The sequence below is a fragment of the Gorilla gorilla genome, chromosome 9, assembly GCF_029281585.2.
Source record: "Gorilla gorilla gorilla isolate KB3781 chromosome 9, NHGRI_mGorGor1-v2.1_pri, whole genome shotgun sequence".
In the NCBI taxonomy this organism is placed as follows: Eukaryota; Metazoa; Chordata; class Mammalia; order Primates; family Hominidae; genus Gorilla; species Gorilla gorilla.
In genome coordinates, this window is record NC_073233.2 from 7,007,009 (window position 1) to 7,022,402 (window position 15,394).

Consider the following 15,394-nt stretch of genomic DNA (forward strand, 5'->3'; position numbering starts at 1 on the left):
CAGACTACTGCAGCTGCGCTAGGCCCCAAAGGCTGGCCCGGGAGGCGAGGGGAGGGGCTGGCCCCGCTGCCCCTGGACGCAGGCGGGGGTTGCGGGATCTCAAGCCAGAGACCCTTCCTGGGCGGGAACCCGCCACACTAGAAGGCTGCTGAGGAAGTCGGCCCAGGAGCGGGGCCAGACACCTACCCCGACGCCTGCCCGCGGGCCGCAGCCACCGAATTTCCGCGTTTTTCCCGGTAGGGGGGAGGTGGGGGCGGAGACTGCGGCTCGGCGCCCCCCTCCGACCCGCCCACACCTGTAGTCTCTGGGGGGGGCGGGGCGCGGCGACGGGCCAATGGGTCGGGGAGGGGCGTGACAGAGGCAGCCAATGGGCTCGGGGGAGGGGGCGGAACACCCGCGCTGAGCAGCCAATAGGGGTGCTAGGGGCGGGGCGTGAGGACCGCGGGCCAATGGGGGCGGGGCGTGCGGACCGCGGGCCAATGGGGGCGCGGGGCCCGGGTGCGCCGCGGCGCTGGGGGCGGCAGGTTGCGGCGGCACCCGAGCGGGTCCCCAGGCTGCCGAGCGCCCAGGTGAGCCGCGCGGGGTCTCGGGGATTTCCAAGCGCGGGGCGCGCCTCGAGCCGGCCGGACGCCGACTCCAACTGGGGAGAGTTTTCCGCGATGCCCGGACGGAGAGCGCCGCACCTGCGCCCGCCCTGCGGAACGGGGACGCCCTGGCTCCCGCCAGGCTGGGGTCGCGGCGCGGGCTTCGGTGCCCGCGGCGGGGACCGGGACTTTCGGGGCGAGCGCAGCGATTAGGCGGCAGCGGCGGGGCTCCCCGGGCTGGCGGGGGCTGCTCAGACCCGGAGTCCGCTCCATCTGCAGGGTCGAGGTCTGGGTTGCGACCCCGAGCGCCTCTGCGGCCTGAGCAGGTCGGGGTGGGGCGTTCTCATGCCGGCGGCCGCGGGGCCTGGCGTGCGGGCGCCTCCGCGCCGCCCGGGGAGGGGGCAGTGTCCTCCGAGCCAGGTGAGGCGAGTAGGAAATCCTGGATCTGGTTAATGATTCGCCTTGTTCCGGGAGTGCGAGCGTGGCAAGAGGAAGCTGGTGAAGTGGGGGAGGATGCGTGCTCCAGAGGGCCGCCACCCCAGGAATGTGTGGCTGGCGGGTGGGGCTGGCACAGGAGGGTGGGGTCCGTGCGGAGGGGCGGCAGCCCAGCCGTTTCTAGGGCAGGCCAGGAGGATGAGGAGAGAAGGACCAGCCTGCGATAGGAGTAGGCAGGTCCTGACCGGGTGCCTGCGCCCTCCCCACAGAACAGGCATGTTGTTGGGACTGGCGGCCATGGAGCTGAAGGTGTGGGTTGATGGCATCCAGCGTGTGGTCTGTGGGGTCTCGGAGCAGACCACCTGCCAGGAAGTGGTCATCGCACTAGCCCAAGCAATAGGTGAGTCCTCTCGGGGTCAGGCAGGCCGGGCAGGTAGAGCTAAAGTGGGACCTGGTGGTCCAGCCCCATGGTCTCCCCCAAGGAGAGTGAGGCTGGTTGCTGATCCTTTTTGTCCTCCCCAACTCTTCAAGCCAGGTGGACAGAGAGTCGGGGGGACATAGGCTGACCTTTTTCTCTTCCTCCCAGGCCAGACTGGCCGCTTTGTGCTTGTGCAGCGGCTTCGGGAGAAGGAGCGGCAGCTGCTGCCACAAGAGTGTCCAGTGGGCGCCCAGGCCACCTGCGGACAGTTCGCCAGCGATGTCCAGTTTGTCCTGAGGCGCACAGGGCCCAGCCTGGCTGGGAGGCCCTCCTCAGACAGCTGTCCACCCCCGGAACGCTGCCTAATTCGTGCCAGCCTCCCTGCAAAGCCACGGGCTGCGCTGGGCTGTGAGCCCCGCAAAACACTGACCCCCGGGCCAGCCCCCAGCCTCTCACCCCCTGGGCCTGCGGCCCCTGTGACACCCACACCAGGCTGCTGCACAGACCTGCGGGGCCTGGAGCTCAGAGTGCAGAGGAATGCTGAGGAGCTGGGCCACGAGGCCTTCTGGGAGCAAGAGCTGCGCCGGGAGCAGGCCCGGGAGCGAGAGGGACAGGCACGCCTGCAGGCACTAAGTGCGGCCACTGCTGAGCATGCCGCCCGGCTGCAGGCCCTGGACGCTCAGGCCCGTGCCCTGGAGGCTGAGCTGCAGCTGGCAGCGGAGGCCCCTGGGCCCCCCTCACCTATGGCATCTGCCACTGAGCGCCTGCACCAGGACCTGGCTGTTCAGGAGCGGCAGAGTGCGGAGGTGCAGGGCAGCCTGGCTCTGGTGAGCCGGGCCCTGGAGGCAGCAGAGCGAGCCTTGCAGGTGAGCCCGGGGACCTGATCCCCTGTCACTCCCCCACCCCTGACATGGGCAGATACGGGGGGTCACAGGGTCTGACTCGAGAGGCAGGTAAGCCCGGGGACCTGATCCCCTGTCACTCCCCCACCCCTGACGTGGGCAGATATGGGGGTCTCAGGGTCTGACTCGGGAGGCAGGTGAGCCCGGGGACCTGATCCCCTGTCACTCCCCAACCCCTGACATGGGCAGAGATGGGGGTCACAGGGCCCGACCAGGGAGAGTGCTCCCTCCGGAGCACAAGGGCTGTGGAGCCCAGTGGCTGTGCCTCCTAAGGGTCTCATGTGTCCCCAGGCTCAGGCTCAGGAGCTGGAGGAGCTGAACCGAGAGCTCCGTCAGTGCAACCTGCAGCAGTTCATCCAGCAGACCGGGGCTGCGCTGCCACCGCCCCCACGGCCTGACAGGGGCCCTCCTGGCACTCAGGTCGGAGTGGTTCTGGGGGGAGGCTGGGAGGTGAGGACCTGGCCTAGCCCCACTCCAAGCTGACTTCCCAACCCACAGGGCCCTCTGCCTCCAGCCAGAGAGGAGTCCCTCTTGGGCGCTCCCCCTGAGTCCCATGCTGGTGCCCAGCCTAGGCCCCGAGGGTATGTCTGTGCCCCACCTCCCCCTGGAGCACCAGGCCCTCCTGTGGCTGCAGCCACCTCAGCCTGTGTCCTCCCGCAGTGGCCCCCATGATGCAGAACTCCTGGAGGTAGCAGCAGCTCCTGCTCCAGAGTGGTGTCCTCTGGCAGCCCAGCCCCAGGCTCTGTGACAGCCTAGTGAGGGCTGCAAGACCAGCCTGCCCGGACCACAGAAGGAGAGTCGGCGGTCACAGAGGGCTCCTCCGCCAGGCAGTGGGAAGCCCTGGGTTTGGCCTCAGGAGCTGGGGGTGCAGTGGGGGACTGCCCTAGTCCTTGCCAGGTCGCCAGCACCCTGGAGAAGCATGGGGCGTAACCAGCTCGGAACTTGGCAGGCCCCAAAGGCCACGACTGCCTGTTGGGGACAGGAGATGCATGGACAGTGTGCTCAAGCTGTGGGCATGTGCTTGCCTGCGGGAGAGCTCCTTCACTGTGTGTACACAGCAAGAGCATGTGTGTGCCACTTCCTCTACCCCAACGTGAAAACCTCAATAAACTGCCCGAAGCAGCTTGAGTGTGTGCGGAGGCTGCGCCGGGCAGGGTCTGAGGTCTTGAACTTGAGCCTCCACGGGGTGCCACTGAGCAGTACCCTGACGCACCTGGGGCTCACCACAGCTGGGGTATCTGAGAATAGGATCCCTCGGTGCTCAGTAGGGCCCAGGGCTGGGGCTTCCTGAGCTCCACATTCCATCTGCTCTGCCTCACCTAACCCCAGGGGCTCTCCTGTGAGGGCCCCAGCCTGGTGGGCCTGCTGGTTCAGCCTGGCCTGACTGTCCCAGGCGTTTGTCTGGACCCCCTCCCACCTGACTCTCTGTCATGTTGCCTGTGCCCCGCCAGCGGCAGGAACTAAGGACGCCAGGACAAGCTAGACCCGCCCGTCAGGTTTACTGAGAACTTGTGGGGGTGGATCCCAGACTCAGGTCAGCCAAGCCCCAGGCTGCTTCACCACCCCAGGGAGGGCATGGGTACCAGTGGGCAGGGGCTGCCTCCTCTTCTCCAGGTGGGTGTGAAATGTCTGCTCTGAGCTTGCAGCTTTGAAATCGGGGGAGGGGCCAGGCACGGTGGCTCACGCCTGTAATCCCAGCACTTTGGGAAGCTGAGGCAGGCGGATCACCTGAGGTCAGGAGTTTGAGACCAGCCTGGCCAACATGATGAAACCCCATCTCTACTAAAAATACAAAAAATTGGCCGGGCGCAGGGGCTCATGCCTGTAATCCCAGCACATTGGGAGGGCCGAGGCAGGCGGATCACAAGGTGAGGAGATCAAGACCATCCTGGCTAACACGGTGAAACCCCATCTCTACTAAAAATACAAAAAATTAGCCGGGCGTGCTGGAGGGTGCCTGTAGTCCCAGCTACTCGGGAGGCTGAGGCAGGAGAATGGCATGAACCCGGGGGGCGGAGTTTGCAGTGAGCCGAGATCGCGCCACTGTGCTCCAGCCTGGGCAACAAAGCGAGACAATGCCAAAAAAAAAAAAAAAAGCCGGGTGTGGTGGCATGCACCTGTAATCCCAGTTACTTGGGAGGCTGAGGCAGGAGAATTAGTTGAACCTGGGAGGCAGAGGTTGCAGTGAGCCAAGATCACTCCACTGCACTCCAGCCTTAGTGACAGAGCAAGACTGTCTCCAAAATAAAAAAAAAAATTGTGTCCACAGCCCAGCCCCTGCCTGGGTCCTTGGGCTAGCTGTCACCTCTCCTGGTTCTCAGGGTAAGCCATACACTCCCAGCTCCAGGATCCATGGTTGGGGTTGGAGAAGAGATCTTTTGTGTTGAGCAGAATGTGGAGGACCCCTATACCTGGGTACAGCCATGCATGGGAAGGCAGAGGATGGGGATGCCCTAGGTCAGGGGTGTCCAATCTTTTGGCTTCCCTGGGCCACATTGGAAGAATTGTCTTGGGCCACACATAGAATACACTAATGATAGCTAATGAGCTTTAAAAAAAAAAATCGTAAAAAAAACTCACAATGTTGGCCAGGCACGGTGGCTCACACCTGTAATCCCAGCACTTTGGGAGGCCGAGGCGGGCAGATCACAAGGTCAGGAGATCAAGACCATCCTGGCTAACACGGCGAAACCCCGTCTCTACTAAAAATACAAAAATTAGCCAGGCGTGTTGGCGGGCGCCTGTAGTCTCAGCTACTCGGGAGGCTGAGGCAGGAGACGAGCGTGAACCCAGGAGGTGGAGCTCGCAGTGAGCCGAGATTGGGCCACTAACTCCAGCCTGGGCGACAGATCGAGACTCTGTCTCAAAATAACAACAACAAAAAACAACTCACAATGTTTAAGAAAATTTATAGATTTGTGTTGGGCTGCATTCAAAGCTGTTCCATGGGCCGACAGTTGGACAAGCTTGCCCTAGATCATGGGGTCTTTGTGCTCTGAGAATGGGCAAGTTTGGGATGGACTCAGCTTTCTCTTGGTTGGCCCTGGATCTGGATCTGGTGCTGCCCCCTTTCTCTGGAGCACACAAAGGGAACAAGAAGGCCTGAATTTGGGCAAGGAAGCCATCCACAGGGCTCCCCAGAGGCCAGGGCCACCAGGAGCTCACTGCTGTGCAGAGGCAACTCTGCTTGGTTATTTCTTGCCTGAGGCAGGGAACAGGGAATGCAAGGAAGCCAGGCAGCAGCAGGAGGCTCCAAACGCTGGTGTCAGCAAGCCAGAACCCCCACCTGACTTCACTCCTGTCTGCCCAGCTCACAGTCGCCTGTCCCTGGGAGGTCCTTGGGGCCTGGACCTGCCTGACCTGTGGCCCCAGAAGGGGCTAAGCCCAGAGTCACATGGGATGGAGCCTGGAATGCATAGGCCAAGTGGGTTGTGCCTGGGCAGCAGGCCTGGGATATGAGGGGTCTACTCCTCCATCCACAGCCCCGACCCACATTCTGGAGGGATGGTTGTACCTCTGTGACCAGCCCTCCGCACCGTCACATAGGCCAGCAGGGGGCAACGCCAGGTGCCATCCAGAGCCCACCCCCATGTCCTCCCGGGGGTCATGAGCTCTGCCCTATGTACCCCAGCCCCACAATGGGAAGGAGGCATGGAGCTGGCAGAGCATGTGCCACGCCGTTCCTGTGTCTGTTTTTGAGGAACACCTGTTCACTCTGAGGCCACTGCCTAGGTGCCCGTCCCTGGTCTGCTGCTGCTGGCTCTGATGAAGCTAACCAGCCTTCTTCCCCACCAAGAGGGTATCCCAGCAGCAGCTATGTTCTGGCGGGGGGAAGGCAGGGAGCCTTCCTCCTCACTGGCTGTTTCATTTTTTTATTTTTTTGAGGCAGAGTCTCTCGTCACCCAGGCTGGAGTGCAGTGGCGTAATCTCATCTCGCTGCAACCTCCACCTCCCAGGTTCAAGCGATTCTCTTGCCTCAGCCTTCCAAGTAGCTGGGATTACAGGTGCCCACCACCATGCCTAGCTAATTTTTGTATTTTTAGTAGAGACGAGGTTTCACCATGTTGCCCAGGCTGGTCTTGAACTCGTGATCTCAAGTGAGCGATCACCCGCGTCTGCCTCCTGAAGTGTTGGGATTACGGGTGTGAGCCAGCACACCCGGCCTCTCACTGGCTGTTTCAGGTGAACCAAATCCCATGGCCCCAAAAAGTGGCCAGAGTGCTTCAGATCACTCAGCAAACCTTTGAGTTGCTGAAAAGTTTACTTTTGAGTTTTAAACTGTACTTTGAAAACTATATTGTGAACTGTGCTGACATGAGGAAAGGCTGGGCTCCCTGAAAACATCCAGTTCCACAGCAGGGCGGGCCCAACCCCAGCCAATCCCAGCCAATCCCCAGGCGATGCAGGGCAGGGATCCCACCTGGTATAAGTACGGGCAGAGGGCAGAGCCAGGCTGTATCGAGGGGCGGTGCTGGGACCCTCCTTGCCCAGAGTTCTTACTCATCCCCAGCACAGAAGTGCTCTGTAGGGCCAGCTGAGGACACCCCGGTTCACTGAGGGTGGCCCCCAGTAAGTCGCCGTCTGGCAATAAGTTAGCTCTGCAGGTGTGGACCCCGAGACCACACACAGCCTTTCTCAGGTGCAGGTCCTGCCAAGCCTCACTTCGCAGTGGTGACAGGCAACCCCGTCAGGGCAGGGAGCTTCCAAAGGCCAGTCCGAGTCCATGCCAGGCGTCCACTAAATCTGCCTCTCCCTCTCCAGCAAGCAGGTGCAGCCCTCAACTCCTGCAGGCCTGGGGAGCGGAGACAGGGCCTGTAGGCTTGGACACGACCCGGTCCTGATTTTAACAGTAGACTTGAGAAGGCAGGCTCAGCAGACAGGCTGCTGGAGGATCCACCCGCTGTCTCCCGCAGTGGCCCCACTGAAGCGGCAGAAACACACAGAAGCACCAAATCTGTCATTCTCTTCCCGCAGGAAGTCCCCAGAGGTGGCCCTCAGGAGGATGGTCCTGTTGGCTGAAGATATAACCACACCTGTGCCTGCCCAGGGCCACCTTCAGCTTGGCAACAGGAACTCCGCACACTGGTACCCTGGACACACAAGGAAAAGAAAGTTCCCTCCAAGAGGGTATCTGGCCCAGCCTCAGCCCCAGCAAGCGGAGGGCAGCAAAGCCCCCGAATGATTTCTATTACCCCCACCCGCCGTCCCTGCTGGCCAGACAGGCACACCCCGTCCATAGGGCACCCCCTCCCCACGGTATCCAGCTGCCCTCGCGTCCCCGTGTGGCCGCTCGCCTGCCCGCCAGACCCGGACACGGGGCCAGGAGGGTCGCGCTGCCCAGGCACAGATCAGCCGCTGTCACACGCACAGTGGGTCTGGGGCAGCGCAGTGTGCGGTGGGCAGGGGCTGCCCTGCGCCTGGAGGGACTGCCGGGTGGGCGGGCGGAGGGATTGACCCCACCCCCGTCCCCTCCAACTTGGGCGTCCGAGCCCCGCCGCGCCTGCCCAGCCCGACCCCCCGCAGCCCCCGCGGGAGGGCGGCCTCTGAGGGGCGCCCCGCCCGCCAACCTGGGATCCCTCGCGCGTCACCTGCGACCCCGGCGCGGGGCCGTCGCCGGCTCTCGGCCCAACTTCAGCCGCGGCCGCTGGCACCCTCTCGCCCCCCGGCCCGACCGGACCGGCCCCGGGCCCCGCGGCTCCACGCCCAGCCCCGTATGCAAATGACCTGGTCCCTCAGCCAATGGTCGGCCTAGCCGGGCCCGCCCTACCGCAACGCAGCCAGTGGGCGCGAGGGGGGTTCGCGACGCCCCGCCCACCGCCGCGCGGCCCTTCGCGGGCGAGGCCGGCGCGTTCTTTTCTGCACGTCTGCCCGGGGAGGGGCGGCACCTGCCGGGCGGGGCCTGCGGGGCGCCAGCTGCGAGGGCGCGGCGGGGCCAGGGCGCGTCCCCCGGCCGGGCGGATGGTACGGCCCGAGGTGGTCCTCCTCCCCCCGCGCGGTGGTATGGCCCGGGCTCGCGGGGCTTCCGGGCTGGGCGTGGGGCGCAGCCTGGGGACGGGTCCTCCGCCCGCGGGTGTGCGTGGGGCGGCAGGGCCGGCCGGGAGCTGCCCCTCTTCCCGCGGCGCGGTGGTACGACCCGGCCGCCTCCGTGCCCCGCACCCGCGTCCCGCGGGCCGCCCCCCCGAACCCGCTGGGCGCCCGGCGCACGTATCCCGGGCCGTGACCCGGGTGGGGCCTGCGCGGGCCCGGACACGGCGTCCTCGGGACGCACGCACCACCCCCCGGGCGGCTTGGGGTCCCCAAAGGACGCCCGGGTCCGTCCTGCTGGCGAAGAGGGGGCTCTGGCTCTGCCTGGTTTGCCTGGCGACCCCCACGGGGCGCCCTTGGGGGCTCTGGGTCCCTCCTGCGCGCTCTGTCTCTGCGGAAGCCTCTGGAGCCTGGAGGGGGTGCCGCAAGGGCTCAGGGGTCCTCGCAGCCGTGTGCCGGTCTTTGAGGGGACGAGGCGAGAGAATCCTGTCTGTGCGCTGAAAACGTGTAAAATCAAAGGAGCCTTGACGGTTTGACCTTCGTTAGGACTCGCAGGGCCAGCTTCAGACGTGGAAGTATCGGACTCCGGGGTGGGGCCCCAAAGTGGCAGCCAAAGGAGATTTGGCCGCCGGCCCCCCTTGGCACTGTCACCCTGGTCCTCGGCCCCGGGCCGTCTCCCCTCAGCTCCCTGGCCCTAAACTCACCGCCCTGCTCTTTGTCCTCCCCTGGCCCCATGACCTCCCTGCCTTGGCATCCGCGCAGGCCTGGGCCGCAGCCTGCCCCCTGCCCCAGCCCCAACCCCAGCCCCGGCGGCGAAGTGCTGGGGCCCCAGGGAGCTTCCGAACCAGCCCATGTCCTCAGGGGCTTGAAGGCTGGGGACAAAAATTCAGATGCAGAGTCTGGGGTGACTCAGACATGATCAGCAAGACATGACCGAGGTCTTGCTGGCCCCGTGACCCTTGGCCCCCAATTGAACCGAGTGGCTCCTTGCACCTGTGGCTGCCTGTGGATGGGGAAGGTGCCCAGAGGAGCACGGAGCCACTCGGTTCTATTGGGGGTCAGGGGTCAGCAAGACCTCGATCCTGTGGGTCGTGAAAGAGCCTCTAAGAGTCAGTGGGGTCCCTGAGAAGGCCCACGTCTTCATGGCAGGGCAGAGGCTCCTAGGGCAGTCAGACTAGGGGACAAGAAGGGGCAAGAGGACAGGGCAGCTCTGTGTTCCTGTCGTGCCCTGCTGACGTGAACCCACTTCTGCCCCCAGTCCTGCCAATTTCACAGGCACCTTTTCTCAGCATCTGTAGTGAGTGGGATGGTCCCTCTGCCAAAAAGAAGATATATCCACATCCTAATACCCAGGCCTCCTAAATGTGCCCTCATCGGGAGAAAGCATCTTTGCAGATGTCATTAAGGGAAACATCTTGAAACGAGACCATCCTGGACTTTCTGGGTGGGCCCTAAATCCAATGATCAGTGTCCTTATAAAAGACAGGGAAAACAGGCCGGGCGCGGTGGCTCAAGCCTGTAATCCCAGCACTCTGGGAGGCCGAGGTGGGCGGATCACCTGAGGCCAGGAGTTTGAGGCCAGCCTGGCCAACATAGTGAAACCCCATCTCTACTAAAAATACAAAAAAATCAGCCAGGCATGGTAGTGTGAGCTTGTAATCCCAGCTACTTGGGAGGCTGAGGCAGGAGAATCGCTTGAACCTGGGAGGTTGGCAGTGAGCTGAGATCACACCACTGCACTCCAGCTTGGGCAACAGAGTAAGACTCTGTCTCAAACAAACAAAAAACAAAAAAAAAGAGAGAGAAGGCCGGGCGCGGTGGCTCATGCCTGTAATCCCAGCACTTTGGGAGGCCGAGGAGGGTGGATCACCTGAGATCAGGAGTTCGAGACCAGCCTGATCAACATGGAGAAACCCCGTCTCTACTAAAAATACAAAATTAGCCGGGCGTGGTGGTGCATGCCTGTAATCCCAGCTACTTGGGAGGCTGAGACAGGAGAATCACTTGAACCTGGGAGGTGGAGGTTGAGGTAAGCTGAGATCGCGCCATTGCACTCCAGCCTGGGCAGCAGAGCAAGACTCCGTCACAAAAAAAAAAAAAAAAAAAAAAAAAACCGGGCGCGGTGGCTCACGCCTGTAATCCCAGCACTTTGGGAGGCCGAGGCGGGCGGATCACGAGGTCAGGAGATCGAGACCATCCTGGCTAACACAGTGAAACCCCGTCTCTACTAAAAATACAAAAAATTAGCCAGGCGAGGTGGCGGGCGCCTGTAGTCCCAGCTACTCGGGAGGCTGAGGCAGGAGAATGGCGTGAACCCGGGAGGCGGAGCTTCAGTGAGCAGAGTTTGTGCCACTGCACTCCAGTCTGGGCGACAGCAAAACTCTGTCTCAAAAAAAAAGGAGAGAGAGAAAGAGAAAAGAGACACAGACACAGAGGGAGGCCATAGGAAGCCATAGCCGAGGCAGATCACCTGAGGTCAAGACTTCGAGACCAGCCTGGCCAACGTGGTGAAACCTGTCTCTACTGAAAATACAAAAACAAAACAAACAGCCCTCTCTCTCTCCCTCTCCCTCTCCCTCTCCCTCTCCCCACGGTCTCCCTCTCCCTCTCTTTCCATGGTCTCCCTCTGATGCCGAGCCAAAGCTGGACAGTACTGCTGCCATCTCAGCTCACTGCAACTTCCCTGCCTGATTCTCCTGCCTCAGCCTGCCGAGTGCCTGCGATTGCAGGCGCGCGCCACCACGCCTGACTGGTTTTCATATTTTTTTGGTGGAGACGGGGTTTCGATGTGTCGGCTGGGCTGGTCTTCAGCTCCTAACTCCGAGTGATCTGCCAGCCTCGGCCTCCCGAGGTGCCGGGATTGCAGACGGAGTCTCGTTCACTCAATGCTCAATGGCGCCCAGGCTGGAGTGCAGTGGCGTGATCTCGGCCCGCTACAACCACCTCCCAGCCGCCTGCCTTGGCCTCCCAAAGTGCCGAGATTGCAGCCTCTGCCTGGCCGCCACCCTGTCTGGGAAGTGAGGAGCGTCTCCGCCTGGCCACCCATCGTCTGGGATGTGAGGAGCCCCTCTGCCTGGCTGCCCAGTCTGGAAAGTGAGGAGCGTCTCTGCCCGGCCGCCATCCCATCTAAGAAGTGAGGAGCACCTCTTCCCGGCCGCCATCACATCTGGGAAGTGAGGAGTGTCTCTGCCCGGCCGCCCATCGTCTGAGATGTGGGGAGCACCTCTGCCCTGCCGCCCCGTCCAGGATGTGAGGAGCGTCTCTGCCCGGCCGCCCCGTCTGAGAAGTGAGGAGACCCTCTGCCTGGCAACCACCCCGTCTGAGAAGTGAGGAGCCCCTCCGCCCGGCAGCCACCCCGTCTGAGAAGTGAGGAGCCCCTCTGCCCAGCAGCCACCCCGTCTGGGAAGTGAGGAGCGTCTCCGCCCGGCAGCCACCTTGTCCGTGAGGGAGGTGGGGGGGTGGTCAGCCCCCTGCCCGGCCAGCCGCCCCGTCCGGGAGGGAGGTGGGGGGATCAGCCCCCCGCCCGGCCAGCCGCCCCGTCTGGGAGGTGAGGGGCGCCTCTGCCCAGCCGCCCCTACTGGGAAGTGAGGAGCCCCTCTGCCCGGCCAGCCGCTCCGTCCGGGAGGGAGGTGGGGGAGTCAGCCCCCCGCCTGGCCAGCCACCCCATCCGGGAGGGAGGTGGGGGGGGTCAGCCCCCCGCCTGGCCAGCCGCCCCGTCCGTAAGGCAATTGGGGGGGTCAGCCCCCCGCCCGGCCAGCCGCCCCATCCGGGAGGGAGGTGGGGGGGTCGGCCCCCCGCCTGGCCAGCCGCCCCGTCCGGGAGGTGAGGGGCGCCTCTGCCCGGCCGCCCCTACTGGGAAGTGAGGAGCCCCTCTGCCTGGCCACCACCCCGTCTGGGAGGTGTACCCAACAGCTCATTGAGAACGGGCCATGATGACAATGGCGGTTTTGTGAAATAGAAAGGGGGGAAAGGTGGGGAAAAGATTGAGAAATCAGATGGTTGCCGTGTCTGTGTAGAAAGAGGTAGACATGGGAGACTTTTCATTTTGTTCTGTACTAAGAAAAATTCTTCTGCCTTGGTATCCTGTTGATCTGTGACCTTACCCCCAACCCTGTGCTCTCTGAAACATGTGCTGAATCCACTCAGGGTTGAATGGATTAAGGGCGGTGCAAGATGTGCTTTGTTAAACAGATGCTTGAAGGCAGCATGCTGGTTAAGAGTCATCACCACTCCCTAATCTCAAGTACCCAGGGACACAAACACTGCGGAAGGCCGCAGGGTCCTCTGCCTAGGAAAACCAGAGAACTTTGTTCACTTGTTTATCTGCTGACCTTCCCTCCACTATTGTCCTGTGACCCTGCCAAATCCCCCTCTGCGAGAAACACCCAAGAATGATCAATAAAAAATAAAAAATAAAAATAAAATAAAAAAAAAAAACATAGGAAGCCATAGCCAAGGAACGCTTGGAGATGAAGCTGGGAGAAGAAGGACCTCCCAGATCCTCAACAAGGAGGGTGGCCCTGCCAGCCTGGATCTCAGACTGCTGGCTTCCAGACTGAGAGAATGCCTTTCTGTTGTCTAAGGGCTCTGGTTTGTGGCCGTTTGATATGACAGCCCTGGGACACACAGATACCTGCCTTCTCTAGGTAGAGAATGTAGCCCTGCCTGTCCCTCCCCCAGCTCTGAGAGTTTTGACTCCTTTGTTCTCTCCCCACCCACCTCCTCCAGCCACCCCTGCCCCTGCCTCCCCCAGGCATCCACCTGGCTCTGGGGCTCCCTGCTGCTGGGAGTGGGATGGGTCTCAGCAGGGGGCGATGACTGGGCTCATTGCCCACCAAGCCCTGTATGTGCACATGGACCTGATGGCGGGCTGGGGGGCAGGGGTGGGAAGGGGCTGGGCTGGGCCCTCCGAGATAAACTGGCCTGGTGGGACAGAAGCAAGGGAGCTCCCAGCCCAGCTCCATCCTCCCGTGCACACCAGGAGCATGCACGCCATGCTTGTGTCTGCAAGGGGCAGGGGCAGCACATGGCAGTGTCGACCAGGAATCTGGCCGGAGCCTCAGAGTACAGGTCTGTGTGAGGCTGTGTGGGCAGGATGCACATGTGTGCACACTGACACTAGCAGGTGATGGGGGTTGGGGGGTGACCCGTCAGTGTACGGGGGAGGTGACAGTACTGATGAGGGGGCTGTATACGGGAGGTGTCTGCCTGCTGGTGTGTGAGGCATCTGTCCACGTGCGAGCAGGTAAGGAGTCATTTTATGTCAGGTGTGTGGGTAGCGGTGGGGGTGGGAATCAGTAGGTTGGAGGTATTGGTATGTGCCCCTGCTCTAGTGCTCTCAAGTACCACCTATGCACAGTTTGGGCCTAGTTTGGCTCTGGGCAGCTGCCTGGAGATACTTCTCACACCTGAGCCTGAGTGCTGTCTGACATACCTGGGTTGGTTGTGCACTGACCAAGGATTATGCTCACTGAGGACGTCCTTCATGTCTCCATGTGGATGTCTGTGTTTATTTATTTTTTATTTTTTTGAGACGGAGTCTCGCTGTTGCCCAGGTTGGAGTGCAGTGGCGTGATCTTGGCACTGCAGGCTCCGCCCCCTGGGGTTCACACCATTCTCCTGCCTCAGCCTCCCGAGTAGCTGGGACTACAGGCGCCCGCCACCTCGCCCGGCTAATTTTTTGTATTTGTTTTTTAGTAGAGACGGGGTTTCACTGTGTTAGCCAAGATGGTCTCGATCTCCTGACCTCGTGATCCGCCCGCCTCGGCCTCCCAAAGTGCTGGGATTACAGGCGTGAGCCACCGCACCTGGCGTTTATTTATTCATTTATTTATTTTTGAGACAGAGTCTCACTCTGTCGCCCAGGCTGGAGTGCAGTGGCGCGATCTCGGCTCACTGCAGCATCTGCCTCCCAGGTTCATGCCATTCTCCTGCCTCAGCCTTCCGAGTAGCTGGGACTACAGGCACAAATAACCATGCCCAGGTAATTTTTGTAGTTTTAGTAGAGATGGGGTTTCACCGTGTTGGCCAGGTTGGTCTCCAACTCCTGACCTCAGGTAATCCTCCTGCCTCAGCCTCCCAAAGTGCTGGATTACAGGTGTGAGCCACCGTGCCCCATGTTTTTGAGACATGGTCTCACTCTGCCACCCAGACTGCAGTGCAGTGGTGCCATCGCGGTTCACTGCAGCCTCAACCTCCTGGTCTCAAGCAATCCTCCCACCTCAGCCTCCCGAGTAGCTGGGACTACAGGTGTGCACTACCATGTCAGGCTAATTTTTTAAAATTTTTTGTAGAAAGGAAATCTCACCATGTTGCCCAGGTTGGAACTCCTGGGCTCAAGTGATCCTCCCGCTGTGGCCTCCCAAAGTGCTGGGATAACAGGGCAAGTGCCACCGTGCCTGGCCTGGGTGCATGTGTTTATTATGACAATTACCAGCAGCCCCCCAGGCATCCGGTCCTTCTTCCCAGGAGCCTCGGCATGTCTGTGGATGCCCCTGCATCTAGTGTCCAGCAGGCAGGCATGTGGCACATGCAAAGGTAGGGGAGGTGCCTGGTGCAGGGCAGAGGGCGGTCCGGCAGCCCGCTGATCACACTGGACCCCACCTGAGGCATACCTATCTCGTCCTCACAGTGACCTAAGAGGTAGGCCTGAGCACCCACATTCCTGTTTCACAGCCAAGGACACGGAGGCACACAGAGGTTGAGAAACAGACTGAAGTGCGTGAGTTCAGGTGGCTGGCCTGGATGACCGCCGTGACACCCAGCCCCTCCGGCCCACCGAGAGTAGATTGCTCCAGAGTCGTCCTCAGTCGTCGGCACCATCCACTCCTCCCTCCTGCAGGGGCATTTTCAGAACCCGTAAGTGCCTGTTATTTCTCCCATTGCAAACAGAAAACTGTGGGCAAAAGATTACCTAGGTGCTGAAGCAAGAGACTGAAGGCACAAACTGTTTCAGTATAATAAAGAAAATAGAATAAGAATAGTCCTAATACAAATTAGATACAGAGATGATCATGGACAATTATCAATCA

At 61.7% G+C, this 15,394-nt stretch overlaps 1 protein-coding gene and 1 non-coding gene across 12 annotated transcripts; one reads left to right on the top strand and one right to left on the bottom strand.

Moving 5' to 3' along the window:
* Positions 1-159: 159 nt before the first annotated feature.
* Positions 160-3,461, top strand: RASSF7 (Ras association domain family member 7). Of its 11 annotated transcripts, none has more exons than XM_055355725.2 (6): positions 429-1,004; positions 1,289-1,419; positions 1,606-2,303; positions 2,631-2,759; positions 2,838-2,920; positions 3,000-3,461. In XM_055355725.2, the coding sequence occupies exons 2-6, from the start codon at positions 1,296-1,298 to the stop codon at positions 3,085-3,087; spliced, it is 1,122 nt and encodes a 373-aa protein (XP_055211700.2). In that variant the 5' UTR covers positions 429-1,004; positions 1,289-1,295; the 3' UTR covers positions 3,088-3,461. The 11 variants fall into 11 exon arrangements, with proteins under 11 accessions (XP_063566923.1, XP_055211700.2, XP_055211699.2 ...); XM_055355724.2 differs by having other exon boundaries at positions 429-569; XM_063710853.1 differs by lacking the exon at positions 429-1,004 and adding an exon at positions 160-236 and having other exon boundaries at positions 2,838-3,461.
* Positions 3,462-7,667: 4,206 nt separating this feature from the next.
* Positions 7,668-7,778, bottom strand: MIR210 (microRNA mir-210). The gene has a single exon (NR_106359.1). It is a non-coding gene; the product is annotated as a microRNA mir-210 (primary transcript).
* Between the last annotated feature and the right edge of the window lie 7,616 nt (positions 7,779-15,394).